At 37.5% G+C, this 20,045-nt stretch overlaps 11 protein-coding genes and 1 non-coding gene across 12 annotated transcripts; 6 read left to right on the forward strand and 6 right to left on the reverse strand.

Annotated features, from left to right (window-relative positions):
- Window positions 1-389: 389 nt before the first annotated feature.
- On the reverse strand, window positions 390-1,247 carry BCP1 (protein-transporting protein BCP1; the record flags this gene model as incomplete). The annotated part of the gene is made up of 1 exon (XM_056227139.1): window positions 390-1,247. One exon carries the CDS (start codon window positions 1,245-1,247, stop codon window positions 390-392), a length of 858 nt encoding a protein of 285 aa, XP_056086990.1.
- A 434-nt stretch (window positions 1,248-1,681) lies between these two features.
- Window positions 1,682-3,706, reverse strand: TFC6 (transcription factor TFIIIC subunit TFC6; the record flags this gene model as incomplete). The annotated part of the gene is made up of 1 exon (XM_056227140.1): window positions 1,682-3,706. The coding sequence occupies one exon, from the start codon at window positions 3,704-3,706 to the stop codon at window positions 1,682-1,684; it is 2,025 nt and encodes a 674-aa protein (XP_056086991.1).
- A 490-nt stretch (window positions 3,707-4,196) lies between these two features.
- ESC2 (Esc2p) lies at window positions 4,197-5,573 on the forward strand (the record flags this gene model as incomplete). Its single annotated transcript, XM_056227141.1, has 1 exon — window positions 4,197-5,573. One exon carries the CDS (start codon window positions 4,197-4,199, stop codon window positions 5,571-5,573), a length of 1,377 nt encoding a protein of 458 aa, XP_056086992.1.
- Window positions 5,574-6,697: 1,124 nt separating this feature from the next.
- Window positions 6,698-6,770, forward strand: Skdi_4.trna22K. Its single transcript has one exon. It is a non-coding gene; the product is annotated as a tRNA-Lys (tRNA).
- Window positions 6,771-7,064: 294 nt separating this feature from the next.
- On the forward strand, window positions 7,065-7,337 carry SEM1 (proteasome regulatory particle lid subunit SEM1; the record flags this gene model as incomplete). Its single annotated transcript, XM_056227142.1, has 1 exon — window positions 7,065-7,337. One exon carries the CDS (start codon window positions 7,065-7,067, stop codon window positions 7,335-7,337), a length of 273 nt encoding a protein of 90 aa, XP_056086993.1.
- Window positions 7,338-7,724: 387 nt separating this feature from the next.
- CDC40 (Cdc40p) lies at window positions 7,725-9,089 on the reverse strand (the record flags this gene model as incomplete). Its single annotated transcript, XM_056227143.1, has 1 exon — window positions 7,725-9,089. One exon carries the CDS (start codon window positions 9,087-9,089, stop codon window positions 7,725-7,727), a length of 1,365 nt encoding a protein of 454 aa, XP_056086994.1.
- Window positions 9,090-9,381: 292 nt separating this feature from the next.
- ESF1 (pre-rRNA-processing protein ESF1) lies at window positions 9,382-11,271 on the reverse strand (the record flags this gene model as incomplete). Its single annotated transcript, XM_056227144.1, has 1 exon — window positions 9,382-11,271. The coding sequence occupies one exon, from the start codon at window positions 11,269-11,271 to the stop codon at window positions 9,382-9,384; it is 1,890 nt and encodes a 629-aa protein (XP_056086995.1).
- A 499-nt stretch (window positions 11,272-11,770) lies between these two features.
- KEI1 (Kei1p) lies at window positions 11,771-12,574 on the forward strand (the record flags this gene model as incomplete). The annotated part of the gene is made up of 2 exons (XM_056227145.1): window positions 11,771-11,800; window positions 11,912-12,574. The coding sequence occupies 2 exons, from the start codon at window positions 11,771-11,773 to the stop codon at window positions 12,572-12,574; spliced, it is 693 nt and encodes a 230-aa protein (XP_056086996.1).
- Window positions 12,575-12,879: 305 nt separating this feature from the next.
- Window positions 12,880-13,818, forward strand: YPR1 (trifunctional aldehyde reductase/carbonyl reductase (NADPH)/glucose 1-dehydrogenase (NADP(+)) YPR1; the record flags this gene model as incomplete). The annotated part of the gene is made up of 1 exon (XM_056227146.1): window positions 12,880-13,818. One exon carries the CDS (start codon window positions 12,880-12,882, stop codon window positions 13,816-13,818), a length of 939 nt encoding a protein of 312 aa, XP_056086997.1.
- Window positions 13,819-13,995: 177 nt separating this feature from the next.
- On the reverse strand, window positions 13,996-16,527 carry XRS2 (Xrs2p; the record flags this gene model as incomplete). Its single annotated transcript, XM_056227147.1, has 1 exon — window positions 13,996-16,527. One exon carries the CDS (start codon window positions 16,525-16,527, stop codon window positions 13,996-13,998), a length of 2,532 nt encoding a protein of 843 aa, XP_056086998.1.
- A 229-nt stretch (window positions 16,528-16,756) lies between these two features.
- DXO1 (Dxo1p) lies at window positions 16,757-18,085 on the reverse strand (the record flags this gene model as incomplete). Its single annotated transcript, XM_056227149.1, has 1 exon — window positions 16,757-18,085. One exon carries the CDS (start codon window positions 18,083-18,085, stop codon window positions 16,757-16,759), a length of 1,329 nt encoding a protein of 442 aa, XP_056086999.1.
- Window positions 18,086-18,392: 307 nt separating this feature from the next.
- On the forward strand, window positions 18,393-19,928 carry CTS2 (putative chitinase; the record flags this gene model as incomplete). The annotated part of the gene is made up of 1 exon (XM_056227150.1): window positions 18,393-19,928. One exon carries the CDS (start codon window positions 18,393-18,395, stop codon window positions 19,926-19,928), a length of 1,536 nt encoding a protein of 511 aa, XP_056087000.1.
- Window positions 19,929-20,045: the final 117 nt, after the last annotated feature.

The following is a 20,045-nucleotide window of genomic DNA, read 5'->3' on the forward strand; positions in this document are numbered from 1 at the left end:
GCAAAAATCCTTATCCCTTCTAACGATCTGGAGAGGGGAGAATGGAAATTTCTTAATTTACAGTGCAAAATACCTGTAGGCTCCGGTCAAATTTTCTAATGCTTAGATGCCGATTATGTTCTATAAGGCTCAGAGCAGACAGCCTTTCTTGAAATTATGATTTTATTACACTTTGCACAGTATACACTATGTATTTTTGTTTGGAACACACGAATTTGAGAAGACGATCGCCAAAAAATTTTCAGCGGTGGCGAATTCATTTTTCCGTCGTCAGATGTTGAGACCGTCCGTGTATAATGACATGAAGTTTCAATGGCCGTTACTATATTAATATACTGAGTTAGAGCACCTAGGTCAGGTAGGAACAGCGATGCTAGTTTTCTTTAAAGTTACCAGGTAGAGATTTCACTTTCCAATTCATTGATGCCTTTCACGAGTCCTTCATGATCAAGAATCATGTATGAGCTGATAACACCCCTTTTAGCTTCTGATTCAAAGTGAATCTTGGCATGCTTCTCGAAAAATCTATCTTCCTCGTGGAAGTAGTCCACTTCGTCAGCCTTTACCCTCTTCTTTGATCTCTCATCCCTGTTCTTATCCTTTTTACCAGACCCTGCATCATCATCAGTGTCAAAATTTACCTCATATTTTCTGGTAACGATGACATAGAAATCATAATGTTTATCATCTCCAAGTGCTGCAGTGACGTCCTCCAATGTAATCTTATATAAAGGTGGGACGACTTCCGGCGGCATATTAATCAGCCTTTCACTGATAACCAAGGCGCAGTTTTTATTACCACTATCACTAATGGTTTTGAAGAAAGTAGAGAGTCTCATGTCCACTTTTTGTAAATATTTCGCATAGTCACTATTGCGGTTAGCTTTGAAATCAACGAAAGAAAGAAAACAATATGGATCAGATTCTTTACCGTCAGTTTTGATTGTGGTGGTTGGGGAACCTAAAATTAAATCTGCCAAACTGCTTAGTTGAATCCTTGTGCTTTCTTGAGGACCGAACAGTTGACGTGACAAGTTCTTCAATGCATGAAAATCTACGTCTGGATTACCGCCAAAAAAGTCAAAATCAATATTTACAATTTCTTCTTCCACATTTCGCTCTTCTTCGTCCTCTGAATCGGTACTGCTAATGTCAATTTCAGATTCATCAGTGCCATTTTCTTCTTCTTCTTCTGTGTTTCTCCTCTTCCTGTTCTTTAGGTCATTTAATTTGATAACTTGTTCCATCTTGCAAATTAATATATAATCCAATGAATTTTGATACTATTCGCTAACAACTTACATGGTGAACATATCAAGATTTCATTTACTGGCAATTATTTTTCATGCTATAAATTTTTTCTAACCAAACTCCAGCATCATGGTAAATGCAGTAAGAAAGAGTTTCCGTGAAAAGTGATGACAATGTGAAAGTACACGATTTAAAAACTCCACATTTAAGTCAGCGCTTTGATAAAATATCCTAACCCAAGTCTGTTTGAATTTATATAATATCTAGTATGAAGCCGTTCAAAATATTCCAAGTTTCTACTGCTTGAAAAGCGGTCTCACTTTCAGTTAGCAGCTCATTTTCTACGCTCGAAAAATATTAACTTTATTCCTGTAATTGTAGTCCAATATACCTTAAATGTTTATTACGTAAACATCATCAAAATTCTATACTACCCCAAATATTCAAACGTCAACAGGCCGGCACTGTTAGAAAATGCGTAACATTTACCTCCCGTGCTTGTTTCATTCCATTTGGCGCATGTTATATTAATTCCATGTGCGTCTATTTTAGCTTTACTCACATCGTTAACTGTCAATGGATAGACTTCGTAAGTACTATCCATCCTATACTTGTCATCCTTTATACTATAATCCCATTTCCAAAGTCTTAATGACTTTTGAGTGGTGGAACAGTTCTTAATACCATGTAAAAGACGTCTAGCTGCGTTCGTTATAATCAGATTCCCATCAGCGGATCCAGCAAGAATCATTGGATGTAGTCTTGAAACTCCAATGGACGTTATAGTCGTCTCCCGTGATACTAAGGGATGGACTGCAAAGGCAGCTCTTGGCGGCACAGCCCTTAATGAACTGGCGCCATCAGAATAAATATATGAGTAAATTTGAGGACAATAAACTACTGGAACCAAATTACTTCCCCTAAATCTAGACACGGTCGTTTTTGTCGTAGCTATGTCTTTCGGATTGAAAATGTAAAAAAAACCGTCCACCGAAACTGTGCTGACGACCGTATCCTCAAAATCGGAATAAGCTGTTGAAATGGATAATATATATGAATCATGGACTTGTTCATATAGCGAAGGCAACTCTGGGTCAGTTAAATCAAATTCTGCCACAAATCCATTTTTCAAACCACAAACCACGGTTGTAGGAGAAAGGAAATCAAAAGTAGTTATCAAACTGTCTGCCAATGACAAGACCAGGGATGGCTTCTCACATATCTTAAACACGTGAAGATCGTTGGAGCTCTTAATTATCTCTAAGAAATTTATTGTTCCTTCCTGGCTGACAAATGATAAACAGCCGATCAAATGAGGTGCCCGGCATCCTTCGTGCCATTTGAGGTCCCACACCTCTCCAAATGTGTGCACAATAGTTTGAACCTTTATGAACTGCAGAGTAGACGTATTCATTTTAAAAATTTGTATGCAGGAGGAGTGTTTCTCTCTATCAAACATTTCCAAATGTTCATTCAAAGGCTCATCCATGTATTGTGATATCGCAACGGCAAGATATTGAATGTTTTTATCTTGATTGGTGCAATTCTCTATGTTAAGCCAGGCGATGTCCGTTACCAATCCTCCCACATTGTAGATAAACCCATTTCTTCTGCCGTTGGGAAGTATTGGGAACTCTATTTTATCATCAGTAGACATGTCTGCATCGACTTCCCCAATGAGTAGTTTCAACCTTTTTTTCCTTAATTCAACCATATTCTCAAACTCTATCTTATTAATTTCATGATATGTAGTTTTGTTTCCATTCACGATTATTTTATCGTATACACTTTCCATTTTACATGGTGGTTGTGGACATACAAAATACGGGGACTCCGGCTGAATACTTTCCAATGAGAAATTGAAAACGCTAGCCTCGAAACCCTCTTTCACTTTTGCTAACTGTAATAACTTTGCTGTATTGAGTCCGTAAATTCTTTCAATCTTATCCCTTGCACTGGAAAGATCCTTTAAGAGTCTAATGGGACGACCCTTTTGTTCTAGGCTTGACCCCCGGGAGTTGCCCTTCATCGGGACATTTTTGACTGGATTTTTCTTTGCGTTTTCTTTGTGTGTAGTCTTCCTCTTGCCATATGGTCGATCAAAGTTACCACTTCCATTACTATTTAGATCCGACACTTCATTTACAGATGCCTCTAATCCATCCTCGCCTCTCATATTAACATCTTCCTCTTCGTCACTATCCTCATCCTCATTCATTATGAAATCATCATCGTCACCGTCATCAACATTGATGACTTGCGGAGTATTTATCATATCATCCCGATCAACACTTACCAGTTGCGCCAGATTTGTAGCCGCCCTCTTCGAAGCCTTTCTCTTAGGCCTTTTATTTCCTGAATCTTCAGATGCAGATCCGCATGAACTATCAAAGGAAACCTCAGCTACCACAGGCTTCCTTGGTCTTCCTCTTTTCTTCGCAGGTATCGCTGCCATCGCTTACAAAAATGCCTCCGTATTATGTGTCACGACAGAATTGAAGCAAAAAAATTTGTCAATTGGTTAGACAGTGCTAGCTGGTTTTTTCAGGATGCAAAATTTAGCTTTGAAGCAGGTCTTGAGTTTTAATACCTCCGTTAAGTTCTTTCGAATAAATTAATTAAACGCTCTTTCTCTTCTTTTGCAGCGTAGGGTTTTCGAACCGCAGCATTCCGGGTGACACTAAATACTTAATATTTGCTTATAACAGAGAGCAAATTTTGAGTGGAACAGAGAGGAGTAGCAAGGACAAGCAGTGGAGTGGTTAGCATGCCTGCGAAACCCCGATACCACATATCACTGTGGACAACATCATCACAATTAAAACAAAGCGACTGTTTCAGTTAATATTTTTGACTTCCGCTCGGAGTGCTTCTAAGAATACTTTGCGGTATAAACAATCAAAAGGCATATTAAAAAAAAACATCGGCTTCAAACTCGTCAACGGATGATTAATCACGCCAAAGGAATAACCGGACCCTCAATTAAGCTGGATTCAGATAATACAAGTATTTCTGGCGACAGCGATGACTTCTTTATGGAAAATTCCTTTGATGAGGATGAAATCGATCACAGTGACGAAAGTAACAGACAAAATGTCATAGTTGATTCTAAAGTCTCAGTATCCTCATCACGCTATTTATCCTTAGGATCATCTGATGAGGAAGATGATGACATTAATCAACGAAGTCAGTCCCATAACAGATCATCAAGCGAAAGTTTAGACGGAAGAAAACTAATAAAATGCAGGCCCGAAAAGCCATCGGATAGAACAAGAGGAAGATCGATGACAAAAGATTCTGCAGTTGAAACAAGCGCACCCGAATCTACAAATGAAGCCAAAAGGCTGCATGGGTTTAGATCAAGGTCTAGATCAAGGTCTAGATCAAGCATAAGATCAGTATCTCCGGAACGGAAACACAAGCGACAGAAATGTTCTTTGGTAGACATTTACGACGAAAACGATGACTTTTTCAAAGAACTTGCTAAGGAAGCCAAGAAGATCACTACCATATCGAAAGAACCGACGCCTGAGCAACCTAAACGAGTTTATAACATAAAGTTTCTATCAAAGCTAGAAGGAACCATTAATAAAGCTGTTCAAGTGAAAGTACTGGGCAAATACGAATTTTCAAGAATATTACCTGCTGCATTGGATGGACTGGTAAAATCTTATAAAATTCCTAAGGTCATGATCAGTATTTACAAAGTAGGAAATGTTACTTTATATTGGAATAATGCAAAGTTACTCAATTTTATGACTTGTAACTCTCTTAATATTTCACAGGACTTTGAGAATGAAATTTCTGATATTGATGTTACTATCGTGTCTAAAGAATACGAAAAAAACTTTGAAGCGACTCTAGAATCAAAGTTGAAGGAGGACGAGGCAGCGCTGCTCGTGAAACAACGCCAAGAAATCGAAAGAAAGTTAGAGAAAAAAAGAAACGAGCAAGAAGAGTCAGAATACCGTGAATTTGAATTTGAATTAAGAAACGTGAAAGAAACGCAAGAATTGGAAGAGAATGAGATAATTATCAATACAAAACCTTTACAGGGAAATAATTCTCTGAAAGGAAACAATGGCGATACTGAAAAGGTTATAAAACTTGCTCTTATGGGTCAGGATAATAAGAAGATTCATGTTAATGTTAGGAACTCTACTCCACTATTCAAAGTCGCCGAATACTACAGAATTCAAAAGCGATTACCACAAAAGGCGAGGATAAGACTACTTTTTGATCATGATGAACTAAATATGAGTGAGTGTGTAGCAGATCAAGATATGGAGGATGAGGATATGATTGATGTCATTGTCGACTAAGGAGCGACTTTGCTAAAAAAGCTGAATACTGGCACCTTATGTAACAGTATTATTTACCGCTGGGCCGTGGCCGCCAGAGATGCACTTCCTCATAGATGCAATATTCAAGGGACGAACTTTTCTTGTAAACCACACTGTACCTGAACCATTCTTTTTCTTTCTGTATCATATGGGCCCTGCCCTTTTTTGTTTTCCGTAGTGCATTATAAAGGAATCATTATGTCTAAACGAGCTATCATTCGCAGAGAAAAATTCTTTCCTTTCATTGAAACCATTTAACCGCCGAAAGCCGTATCTTTCCGTCTCACCATTACATTCAATGAACATCTAAAACAGGGGCTAAGTAGTGAACAAATTTGTTGGACGTAACTTCATTAGTCACTACTTTTCCATCATTTGTTTTAATATGTTATGTAATGAACTCATGTTTCCTCAACTGCAACCGTTAAAGCTGCCGGAAATCAATAATTTTTTATTGATCTATAAATTTTGGTAACCGTTTCCGGAACTCCATCTTAATAAAGTTTATAATGTCAGGTATATAGAATATTCCGGAAGTTCTTCTCTCAAGTTTATGAAACACATAAGATTGAGTAGGTTAAGCAAATTACAAGATTGCCTAGGTGTATACTATTGTTGATAATTAGTAGTGTTAATTAAGAATAAAAGTAGAACTCTTTCTTATACTACATAAGAGAGGTATATAGAACACACGCCAATTGGACGTATTAAATATGTTCAACATAAAAATAAACTACAGAATTTACTATAAGTTCAATGTAACGACTCATATCATTTATATATAAATTCCAAGTTGATGTTCAATTAATGGATCTTTGACTCCAAGTGCACCCATCAATAAAACGTCATTTCAACATTCTTCATCCTGAAACAAGGACTAGTTATGTGAATAATGATGAACCTACTTGTTCCAACAGAAACAGACGAAGACACACTGCCCAAAACAGTAATAACAGACAACCTATATGAATAGCGGTATTGTAGGAAGCTATAATACGAAGTAGATATATAGAAATAGAAGAACAAGTTCAAGTTTAGATCTGAAGTTCCTATAATACTTTGATGAGTAAGTTTGCTACGCGACAAAAACCCAATAATTAGGAGCCTTGTTGGCGCAATCGGTAGCGCGTATGACTCTTAATCATAAGGTTAGGGGTTCGAGCCCCCTACAGGGCTTTTTATTTTTAGCTCTTTCTCTCATATATGTATGAGATGATAACTATCACGGTATGTCTATGATGAGCTTTTGTTGATATACTCTTCGCTCGCAAGTGATGCTATAATTGGTCAGGGCTTATTATTCTATGTAGACATCTCATAACTTCGTCATTATACACGATTGTCTTTTTTACTGCGGGTGGCGAAATCCATGGTATTGTCTCCTTCTTAAATACCTAATGGGAAGTTAGATATATAACGAATAGTTTCAGAGAGGCGTACAAACCAAACATTGTTGGAAATACCTGAGATATGAGTACAGACGCTGCTGCTGCGCAAGCCCAAGATAAAATAGATTCTACCAAGAAGAAGAATGAGGAAGTAAATAAAAGATCGCTTGAAGAAGACGATGCATTTGAAGATTTTCCTATTGATACATGGGCCAATGGTGAAACAATAAAAAGCAACACAGTAACGCAGACAAACATATGGGAGGAAAATTGGGATGATGTTGAAGTTGACGACGATTTCACGAATGAATTAAAGGCCGAATTGGATAGATACAAACTAGAAAATCAACCATGAGGCTACGTAATATAATCTTTAAATAAAAAGGAATGCTGCACGCCTGCAAACAATTTAGTACATTTTTATCACGAGTCCGCTTTTTTTAGATGGCTGAATAAATCATACGAAGAGAACACATAAGTCTGAGGCGCGCGATTTTAAGGCCTCTAAAACATGATTCCAATGCTTTCAAAGTGTTCAGCAAATTTGGCCGAAATTTCCTATGTATTTCACCTAATTCCTTAAGTAAAAAACCCATCGATAAAACGCCAATTTTATAAATTAAACACTCCTTTTCTTTTCTTATTGTACTAAGGTGAACTCGCATTAGTACTTACAAGTCTCAAATAACATTTAAAATTGTCATTAAAATCAACAGTTTAAGTTACAGTATTGAACAGCTGATTAGTCGCAAACATAAATCTTTCCTGCAGTCCCACTGCAAATGACTTTACTTGTTTCTTGAGGGTGCCAGTCAACTTGGGTTATCGGCTTATTACCTGGAAGCTTGATGTTATTTAATAAACGTGATGAGTTCCAGTCCCATATGAAAAGTCTGCTTTTTGAATCGCCTGAACATATGTAGCGACCGTCACCGGAGAAAGACAAGCTTATTCCGTAACCAGCCGAGGAATGCCCTTTGAATATCTTTTTTGGATGCCTCTTGTATTTTGGTTTCAAACTAAAGGAGTATATTCTATTATCCATACTTTGCGCACAAAAATAGCTATGAGATGGATGAACATTTAAAAATGGCATGGAATGTTGAGCGGTGTCACTTATTTGCTTTACTGGCACGTTGATCTGGTTTTCCCAAATTCTTACTGTCTTGTCTTCGGAAGAGGAAATAAACTTTGACCCATCAGGGAAATACCTCAGTGCTAGAATGCTACTTAGGTGATGATCATATGTCTGTACAAGGCCTTGCTTTTCTGGAATACGATCATCATAGTGTAATATTTTGGAATTCGATAAACCCACAATGAACTCATGGGGATTAGTGGGTCGAGATTCAACATCGGCCGGGGTTGATTTGAGGTGTAACTTGGTTTTTACCTTGCCGGTTTCAGTATCCCAAATCTTAACGCTTCTATCAAAAGAAGAACTAAGAAAGGATTGACAGTCCTCAGTGAAACGCAATGCCTTGATAGGTTTTGTATGGCCTCGAAAATCTCGAAGGCATTCATGATCATGATAAAAATCCCAAAGTTTAATAATATGGTCATTACCGCCTGAGAGAATAAGGTGACCTGTTTTGGGTAGAAATTTCAAGGCAGTTGTGCCGTCTAAATGTCCTGCATAGTTACGTATAACTTTTTTTGGCAGATAGCACCGAAAGTTCATTTTTTCCTTGCGAAGATCAACATTGATATCATTTGGTGGGTGTAGATATCCTCGACCTTGATAGTCCTTTTCCGAACTGCCATAAAAATTTGAAACTTCTTCGGTCTTTGCCACATCCGAGTCTTCATCATCCTCTATGGCAGGAATGATGGTATCTTGTAGCTTCGTCTGCATTTCCTCGGTTTCTGAACTTTCATCATCACTACCAGACCAACGGCCCCATGGCCCATCTCCTTTACGATCTTTCCGTCTTCTTTTTAATTCCGATTTTGTTGTATGTGGCTTTCTCTTGTAAATACTTCTCTGGGGACGTTCATACGATGCATGTTTATGCAAATGATTCTTTTTCTCTTCACGTATGGAGTTGCATTCAACGGGGCCTGAATCCGAGTCTGAACTGCTTTCATAACCTTCTACCAAACCCATTTGCTTCAGCTCTTTGGTGCTTGTATGATTGCATTACTTGGTCGAAAATAAGCAATAATTTTGCATATATATTTTCTTTTTTTAGGTTTTTAGAATGATATATTGCAAAGTTTAGAGCAGTTCTACTAGTGAAAAAACGAAAGGAAAAAAAAAGGCAAGTTAGACAAAAGAGACTCCCGCCTATAATTAAATAAACGTTTGATACATACTGGAAATCTAATAATGCTTCTTTTATAATTATACATGTCTATTTGTATTCATACTTCATCTAAATATTATTTTCCTGGCAAATTTAGACCTTTACCTTCTTAGATGATTTATTTTTCTTTTTCAGCTTGTTCACCAAATTACCAATATTTTTTTTACTATCTCCATTTTTTGCCACATCATTTCCATTATCGCTATGTTTTCTTTTCTTATCTTTGACACGTTTGCCACGTTCCTTCAAAATTGTACTCATAGCTTGTGTATTTTTATATTCAGGCTGAGTAGGATCAATCGCAAAATCATGATCTTCAAAAACTTCTTTGAATCTAGGATCTTCTAAATCAGGTGCAAAGGTATCTTCAACGATTCTTTCCTTCTTTTGGTATCTACCTCTCTTATGTTTTTCTTTTTCAGACCTCAAAATTTCTTTCATGCTGAAATGGGCTTTACTATTCATTGAGCCCTCTGTCTCGGCGTCATCTTCATCCATCAAAAGCTCTAACTCTGCCTTTGATTTGGCGTTATTCTTAATTTCCTCTTCATCAGCAACATGCTTTTTGTTGACAGATTTCAACTTGCTTTTTTTATCTTTTTCGGATTGTTGCTTCAATTCCTTTACTTTCTGCTTTCTTGCCTTACGACGTTCCTTTTCTTTTCTTCTTATTTTTTCTATCGTTGTTTCGTCTTGGCCTTCAATAGGTTTCTCGTTTTCTCCTTCTAAAGCAGGAGTAAATGTAATTTCCATATCAACTTCTCCTTCTTCTTTACCGTCATTGGCGCCTTTCTTCTTCATATTAAAGTCAAGGCCGCCAACCAGCGATTTTAGCTTATTTTTTGCGTCCTCATCGACTTGTTCATCGGATTCATCACTATCTGATGCCAAATAGGCCTTGAAGTCCATATCGTCGATTTCCTTTTGAGTAAAAGCTCTCTTGGCAACTTCGAGTCTATCAGCAGGGGTTTCGTCCCAAGTCAATTTGACATTCGAATGTTGTAAGGCATCTGTGCTAAACTGATGTGGTCTATAGTTCTTAGGAAGTGAGGTACATTCGTCTCTTGCAGCATCATCAAAAGTCATACCATCGGGAACATACCTTAGATCGAACATATTCGCGGTTGATTCATACTCAGTACCATCACAGTTATCGTAAATGGCCTTAGCGCTAGTAGTATCACTACAGCAAACTACGGCGTAATAGTATCTCAATCTATCTAGTTGGTATTGACGGAGAGCTCTTGAATCCACGTCTTTATCAGCATCGCCTTCTTCATACAAATCGTTAATACCGATGTCTCCATCAGAATCAGTGCCAACGGAATTTTTCTCCTTGGCATGTTTATTCTTGTTTTTTTTTTGGAAAAGTTCCTTTGGAGGGCCCTCGACTTCTTCACGTTCCATTCTTTCTCTACCGAATTCACTTGGAAAGATGGCAATTCTTTCAATTTTACCGCCTCTTGGGACAAAACTGGAAAATGTTATCATTAAATCTTCAGACTTCACATGATCCCAATCCAGATTCACAACGGCCAAAGTTTTAGAAACATCGCCAGATTCTGCTGCAACATCTTCAGTTTCTACTTCGCCTTCTACTTCGCTCTCTACTTCACTTTCTCCAGAAGATTCTGAATCTGATGAGGTAAACTCATCCGAGGAGCTAACATAATCACTAGGAACCTCACCACGAGCACGGTCAACAACTATTTTAGCAGCAACCTCTGAATCTTCATCGTGCTCAGCTTCTTTTTCGAAATATTTATCAAAATCCTCCAATTCTTTGTTGTTGCGCGCATCCTTGATTTTTCTACCATACTTGTCAACCTTAGATTTGTGCTGCACCTCCAGATCTTTCTTGCTGAATCTAGAGTCCAATTTAATCTTGTGATCTCTAGTCCTTGTATTCTTGAATTTAGGATCGCTGGAGATCCCAGCAAACCTCGCATCTATACTTTCTTTTTCAGATTTATCTCCTGCCATGTTTACCTTTTCTTACAAAAATTATACAGTGTACGGAAATTCTTCTGAAACACCAAGCACCTACAGTCAAATAGGAATTAAGTTTATATTTACTTTGGTGATGAGATGAGATGAGATGAAATTTTTTTTGTGATTTGGAAAATTTCGGGACGTCAATAATGACCGGTAACCTCACCATATTTTGACTGGCGCCATATGCCCTGATCTTTCTGTGCACAGCATCATCAATACTCTTCAATCCGCTTCATCCTGAGGCGATTGAAGTAATTATGCTTGTGTCTCTGAATTTGCCGAGGAGTACATACATACACATATGTAGATAGTTCCGAGAATCTACGTTCTTTTTTATCAAAGGTATCCTCTTTGTTCTTAGAAAAAAAATACACAACGAGCGGGAAAATCTGTGTATAACTAACTATATAAGTAGACTAAATAAAAACAGTTAAGGAAAGCGCTAACACCTGTGGAGAGCTCATCTACTGATACGTCAACCTCAATCATGAGAACATCCTTTTTAACCCTTCCAAAAGTATGTTTCAGATAAGCGGCTTAAGTTTGTCTAGTTGGTTACAAGGATTCAACAGGATATTGAAGCGAAGCATATTATACTAACTTATTTTTCCAATCGATTTTTATCAAGTCTTTTTTGGGGTTTATGCCACTGTATCTTGCCGTTGAGATTGTTTTAGGTATCTCCATTCTGAATAAATGCAGTGGTGCTTATGGTATTTTAGCATTGTTCACAGGCCATCCGTTAGATTTCATGCAGTGGGTAGCGTATCTTTGGTCGGTGTTTACGTTAATCGTATTTTCACAGGGGCTATACTTGATTCACAAGCCAAACTTGCTGGTTTTTTCCCAAATATGCATCCTTTATACAGTTGATACCATTTTCACTTGTTTTTTTACTCTATGGTTTACCACGCAGTGGTTCACTTTGGAGAATCCTACTGACTTTGGTTCCATTGCCAACAGTACTGCAGATACCGCTTTACGGACTAATGGTCTCAGCCCAATAATGGCCGGCAAGCTAACAGCACGTAGTGCTGATAAAAGTGGACAAAGTGCGACTGAAAACTACGAGTATTCTATCACTATTTTTATTACGTTGGCATCATTGATATTCAGATTCTACTTCAATCTAATCCTGGGGTCCTTCGTTCAAGAGTTACTGCATCATCCCAAATATTTAGTTGATAGAGATGATGTGGAGCAGGACCTGAAAAATAAGCCTATTTGGAAACGGCTTTGGGCCAAAAGCCAAAAGAGCTGCTACAGACTATGTAAAAATTTACTAGAGTAAATAAGAAAAGCATAACAAGTTCTCAATATTAAAACTCTTCATACCGGTAGAGGAATGTATTCTATGCGACATTCCGGTTCATTTACCTGAATAGCGCTATTGTTCAACTTCTCCATCACGTGCAATTTAAGGCATTTCTCACATAATTTGACAGGAAGAGAAGAGAAAAATCATCGAGCGCATACGCGATTCCCCTATTTTGGTTGCAATTTGAATTTTTGACATTTTATTTGTTTCTAAGTGTACGGTAAGACCCTTCATCAATATAATCAACTAGCCAACACGCCCATATATAACTATTTACTATGCCTGCTACGTTGAGGAATTCTTCCGCAACATTAAAACTAAACACTGGTGCTTCTATTCCTGCTTTAGGATTCGGCACTTGGCGTTCTGTTGATAACAATGGTTACCATTCTGTAATTGCCGCTTTAAAAACTGGTTACAGACACATTGATGCTGCTGCCATTTATTTGAATGAAGAAGAAGTTGGTAGGGCTATCAAAGATTCTGGTATCGCTCGTGAAGAAATTTTCATCACTACCAAACTTTGGGGTACCGAACAACGTGATCCGGAAGCTGCTTTGAACGAATCCTTGAAGAGACTAGGTCTAGATTACGTTGATTTGTATTTGATGCACTGGCCTGTACCTCTGAAAACTGACACAGTTACCGATGGTAACGTCTTGTGCATTCCGACATTAGAAGATGGTACTGTTGACGTTGACACTAAGGAATGGAACTTCATTAAGACTTGGGACTTGATGCAAGAGTTACCAAAGACCGGCAAAACTAGAGCCGTCGGTGTCTCTAATTTCTCTATCAATAATATTAAGGAATTATTGAAGTCTCCAAGTAACAAATTGGTGCCAGCTACCAACCAAGTTGAAATTCATCCGTTATTACCACAAGATGAATTGATCGCTTTTTGTAAAGAAAAAGGCATTGTTGTCGAAGCTTACTCGCCATTTGGGAGTGCCAACGCTCCTCTACTAAAGGAACAGGCAATTATTGATATGGCAAAAAAACACGGCGTTGAGCCATCACAGCTTATCATCAGTTGGAGCATTCAGAGAGGTTATGTTGTTTTAGCAAAGTCTGTTAATCCTGAAAGAGTTGTTTCCAATTTCAAGATTTTTACTCTACCTGAGGATGACTTCAAGGCTATTGGTGACTTATCCAAGGTTCATGGTGAAAAAAGGGTCGTTAATATGAAGTGGGCTTCTTTTCCAATTTTTGAATAAACAAGCTATGTCATAGCAAGCAGTTTATATGTCCCTGATAACGGGCAGTTTTCTCTCTAAGTCCATTTCGACATTGTTGAAACAAATTTTCATTTTTTAATTTCATAGAATATATACGTATATATCGAATGCTAAAGATATTATTATTCGATAAAAATGCAAATTATTTGGATAAATTTATCGTTTTTTCCTTTTGAATTTGAATTTAGGACCCTCGTCGTCGTCATTTTCACTATCATCACCCTTCTCGTCGTCATTCTCATCAAAAGCTTCGCAAGATTCATGCAGCCCGGCCGCTGTACTTCTACTACGTCTATTTCCTTTTGAAGGTTCATCGAAGTTACTTGGTCGCAAACCTATCTTCTTCAACGTTATCAATTCACAACCATTCTCACTATCGTTCACCATATTATTTTTATCATCGTCTTCAGTAACAAAGAGCTTGTTTTTTGCTGGTTGAGCAATATCTGAATGACGAGAAAATGAGAAAGACTGTTGGTTCCCTTCATCAGAAATATCTTCATTTATAAATGTATTTTGAGTACGAGGTCCTTGTTGAATCACGGCTGAGCTTGTATTACCAGATACGCCCGTATTAGATACTAAGTTTTCCATCTCTATCAATCCAAGCATATCTTCGTTTTCTTTTCCGTTGCACTCTGTAGCCTTATTATTCTTAGAATATTTTCTTAATGGGACGTAGTTTCTCGTGATTAAGAAGGCCGCACTTCGAATGAAATCTGAGTTTTGAGTATCACCCTTATTTCCTTCGTTTTGCATTTTAAATTTTGGCCACACTTTAATGAAAGTCTTGAAATTCTTCCGTTCGTGCCACTCTTGTCTCATGATACCGCTCTCATTTTTTTGAGCCCTAGTTCTCACACTGTTTGTCCCCAAAATTTGCGGTTTTCTTAACAAATCCTCATTGGGCTCAACGATAGCCAAATTTTTTAGTTGGTTGATACCTTCTTCGCTTAACTCATCATCTTCTAACTGAACAATAGTAGATTTGAATCTTTCAACTTCTCTATTTTTGGTTTCCTGTATAGCTTCAACAAATGAAAGTGGCGTGTTGGATTTTCTTTTTTGAAGTAACTCCTTTACAGGTGACTTACGATCTACTTGCGAATAAGAATTTTTTTCCTGTGATTGTTCAGGAGGTTCATGATTCTCTTCAAGCGTTTGAATTATATCTCGAGTTGAGCTTTTTCCGTTTTCATAATTTTCAGCTATTCTTTTATCTTCCATATAATGTGCAGGGGTTGTTCTGGAAATGAGAGGGTTGCTTTGTAAGCCAGGCCGTGTCACCGTCAGGGGAGACAGCCGTGGTGGTTTATCTTCCGAATCCTCAGATATATGTTCAGCATATAATTCAGGACTGCTGATAACTATGGCGCCCGTACTCTTCTGTCCATTTTCCTTTTCATTGTTTTCATCCACTTTTTGTATGTTCCGCACTGCTAAGGAAGACGTTTCGTCCATTCTCCCAATGTTGGGGCTCGAGATGACAGTCTTTAAGCCTAAACCAGGACTGAGCTTTTCAGCATCAGCAAAATCTTGGTGTTCTGAGGAAGACTTAGAACTCAAGCCTCCAGCAAAAAAACTTAAACTATCGAGTGGTTGAACTCTACGTCTATTCAGCCTTCTTTTCTTCAAAATTGCTGGACCAACCTCAATTTCAGGAGTATGAAGTGTTTTTGAAGAAGTAGATTGTACCTCAGAGACTCTTTCAAACTTTTTGTTTTGAATTTCACAAGGTACACTTTTAGTATTGGTTATGGCAGGTAATGCATCTTCTATTACTGACGTTATCAGGCCATTGATAGTACATTGTATTTGGCCGTTTTCTGTCTTATTTGTAGAAGTTAAAATTAGATATTTTATCGATGGCTTCAAACCATCAACATGCTCATATAAACTCTTCATGTTGTCGAAATTTAATAATTTCACATTTAATCCCCTCAAGGTAGCTGATAAGCGACGCTCATTACTAGTGGTGGTCAATACAATGATTCTATTTAGCTTCATAAACTTAGAAGACAAAACACTCGCATCAAAATTAAAGACATTAAATTCCGGGCTATTCAACACATCTTTCCACATTTCATCAAACTTTAAATTCCTTACAGATGCCGGCAGCAGCGTTTTGCATACATCGACTAGCAACCGCAATTTTTTCAATGGTATAGCATTAACAAGAGCATATAATTCCCGCATTCCATTGTCATCGCTACTCGGAAAATCACTTATCATTAGATTGATGGGACCATCATCAATGGATGACTCCGTCGAAATACCGAATTGAGAAAGTGTCGTACGGAATTCGGTTAAATGAGAAGGAATGTTCCAGATTTCACTTACCCATGCAACTTCAATATGAAAAGGACTTGTACCTAATTCGATAGTTGTTAGGTTCGACACTTCTGGAGCATAGATAATGAACTTTTCGCCGACTTTCAAGAACTTTTTGTTTATTGATGTCAATTTACCCTGGTTGATTAAGGAGAGATGGCTAGCCTTCAAATTTAAACCGCCATTGATTTCCCATTTGAAAGTGATATGCTGCCGGGAAATGCTCTTGTCATTTTTGATTATCAATGAATTTTTGCTCGATCTACCTATGCTGTAACTTTTAGATGCTTGAAGGCAACACGAAATATGACTGATATGGCCATCTTCCACTGTATTTTGATATCGTATCACCCACATAAATGTGCGGCTGTTATTTCATTGTTGTTATCAAAGACCTGGTGTGGGCCACCACCATCATAAACTTTTCTCACTTTTTTTTTTGGCTACGCAATGCAATACCTTTTTTTCAAGAGGGCACTATGCAGTACCGAAAAGCATCCATGGCCTAAGCACATTTAAAAATTCTCATAAAGATGGTGACGGAAGGCCTGTTACCATCTCTACGACTTATATAGTAAACATGTATCTAAGTTACAAATAATTCCACATTTTTTGGAACAGTATTGAGTTTAGTGATAGCGATAGTGCCATTAGCGTCAATACTAACTTCAAATGATTCTGGTCTTGTAGAGTTGTAATGAGAGATGTTTGCCTCCACCAACTCACAGATTGACTTAATACAGTGATTACACCATTCTACCGCCACTTTGGCATTAAAATTAAGCTCCTTTTTACTTGGAGGCAAACCAGGATGATTAAACTTTTTGTATAGTGAATCCCTTGAATACCATTGTATATCCAGTAACTGTCCGCTATGGCTATCTCGCAAACCTATCACGATATCTGAATTTGGCAGTAAACCTGTCTGTATCCACGTTTTCAAGAGTTTCTTCCTATGATTGGAATTATGCATTGATAATGGGCCAAAACATTTTAGCTCTGTGTTTGTTCTCGAAACAGGGTTGAAGGCATCTATTTCGCATCGCATTAATAGGCCAATATCTTCTGAAAGTTTACTCTCCACAACGGAAAAAATGGGGTGCTTCGGTCCATTCAAGTCAGTGGCTTTTATGTCTTCAGTTACCCAATGTTCGAATTCAAATCCTGAATAGCAAATTTTCTTCATATTCGGATCACTTGAATAAATGCCCTCTTTGGACATTTGAAAGTCGTTTTTGGGATTTCTAGAAAATGAAATCAAACCAGCTCCCATATACGTAACAATTAAGGACTTGCGTTTATTTCGTCTGTCAAAACGATGCATGGTCAAATCCACGATATGATGTCTTGCGGATACAATAGTGAATTTTTTGCCAATTTTAAAGTTTTTACCGTGATTACTTAGTTTCCAATTCTCAACGTATGAAATACAGGGTGAGATACTATCTAATTCTGAGATTGTCATGGGAACGAACTGGTCAATGTTAGCAAACAAATCATGACCCAAATACGGGACTTTTCGCCTTCTTGCTTCGAGAAGCGAACTTTCGTACAATTCGGTAATGCCATCTCTCAAACTAGGTATTAGGTCTTTGCGTGCGGTTGTATAAGCCTGGTAGTTGGTAAATAGAGCCACCTCTTTACTGTCTTGAAATATATCTCCCGGTGGTTTTCTAGAAAGATCGTGTATACTCGTATGTACAAAGGAAGTATATGGGACGCATTTAAATCTAGAGCATCTATTCCAATAGTCATCTTTTTGTGGCGAAGGCGGCTTTACCGAGGATGTGATAGAGATAGATCTCCCTTCCGATGACCTCTTTTGGTGTCCTTTCACAAGATCAGGCACGATATTCAAATTTGTGCTTTCTAAATTCTTTGTCAGTCTAGCAATAGGATCATCCTCAGTTGACATAACTGGACTATGGATAGAGGTAAGCCTTGAACATCGAACCACTGGTACCTGACAAATGATGTAACAGTGGTGAATAAAACTCTAGAAATTCAAAAGGAGGAACTCATCGTGGAATTTCGGGAAAACTGAAAAAGTAATAGTTGGGTAATCCCTGATTTTGACACAATAATTGATGGTGATCATCAGGGACTATCCATGAACTAGAAAGATGCACTAACAGAAAGGACTTTTGTGGTAATCCTTGAAGAATTGCACTTTTGATTTGTTATCCGGAACCTATATAATTATAAGACACAAGAGTGATCATATGTTAGGCTACTCGGAACAGCAAAGATCAAAAACCAGCATTATATCGCACTTGCTAATACTACTTATCATTATAACAATAATTATTGAAATGTGCTTATATAATAAAATTTTCAAGAGCCAAAGATCCGACGATATTAGAGACAACTTTCGAAATGGTGGAGATCAAGTTCCCAGTATGGTGCAAAACCAGAAACCTCATGATGGTGGAAAGGGCTATGTATCAGGGGTTTATTACTCCAACTGGTCGCCATACACGCCAAGATTTCATTTTCCGCATGACATCAATTTGATGCAAGTGTCGCATGTTTATTATGCTTTTTTTAGAATTAATTCCAAAACAGGTGGCATAGAAAGCACCGATAGTTGGTCAGATTTGGAAATGAATTTATACAAGCCCTTGGCAATTAAATCTTCACAGTTGGTAGAGAACAACTTGAATGATAGTGTACAAAATATTTTGCCTTTAGGTTGTGTTGGTGAACTATTTTATTTAAAAAATGCATGTTCTGAGAAAAAGTTCAAAGTTATTATGTCAATTGGAGGTTGGTCAGATAGTGAGAACTTCAAAACTATAGTAGGAGATGATAAGTTATTACAAAATTTTGTTGATTCATCAGTAGAAACAATGTTTAAGTTAGGATTTGATGGTATTGACATAGACTGGGAGTTTCCTGAAAACAATAAAATCGAACCTCAGGGTTATCTGAAATTAGTTAAAATGCTGCGATTGAAATTGAATAATCTAGAATCTCAAATATTTGGTGAGAGCATCGAAGATCATTTCCAAATATCTATTGCAGCACCTGCATTTAAGGATAAATTATTCTTTCTGCCAATCTCCGAAATTGATCAGTATATTGATTACTGGAACATGATGACATATGATTATTATGGCTCATGGTCTGAAACAACAGGCTATCATAGCAATTTATTTAGCGAAACGGAATTAAGCGGAAATTTTGCTATGCATTACATGATCGATGAATTTAGTGTCGACTCCAGTAAGTTGGTATTGGGAATGGCTGCTTATGGTAGAAGTTTCCATATCAAGGATAGTAAGTTTCAACCGTTTACTCAAAACACTGTATTAATCAACCAACACTTCAAAGGGGTGGGAAAGCCCGGCAAGGAAATAGATAAAGCTGATGGCAAAGAAGGTATCTGGCCCTATAAAAGTCTACCAAAGAAAGGTACTATAGAACAGTACGACCCCAAATACGTTTCGGCGTATTGTTTTGATGAGAAAAATTCGATTTTTATCAGCTATGATAATACCAAATCAGCTAAAACAAAAGCAGAGTATGTAATGCATAACAAGCTAGGTGGGGGGTTTTGGTGGGAATCATGTGGTGAGGCTCATACGAATAAATCAAGGTCGTTAATAAACGCATTCAATGAAGGTATCCGCTTTAACGTATCATCGAAACCATCCATGTTCCAAGACATGAGAGTTATAAAATTCTACTTGAATAAATATGGCGATGATGGATTTTTATCACCGTATTTAAAACATTTGGAATCATCTAAGCAATGAATTGAATGCGAAAACATAAAAAATATCAAAAAGTTATCATTTATTTCTTATTGATTCCGCATACATATATATACATATATATATATATATATATGCATACAAACGTCGATTATTGGG

Source organism: Saccharomyces kudriavzevii (genome assembly GCF_947243775.1).
Source record: "Saccharomyces kudriavzevii IFO 1802 strain IFO1802 genome assembly, chromosome: 4".
Taxonomy (NCBI): domain Eukaryota; kingdom Fungi; phylum Ascomycota; class Saccharomycetes; order Saccharomycetales; family Saccharomycetaceae; genus Saccharomyces; species Saccharomyces kudriavzevii.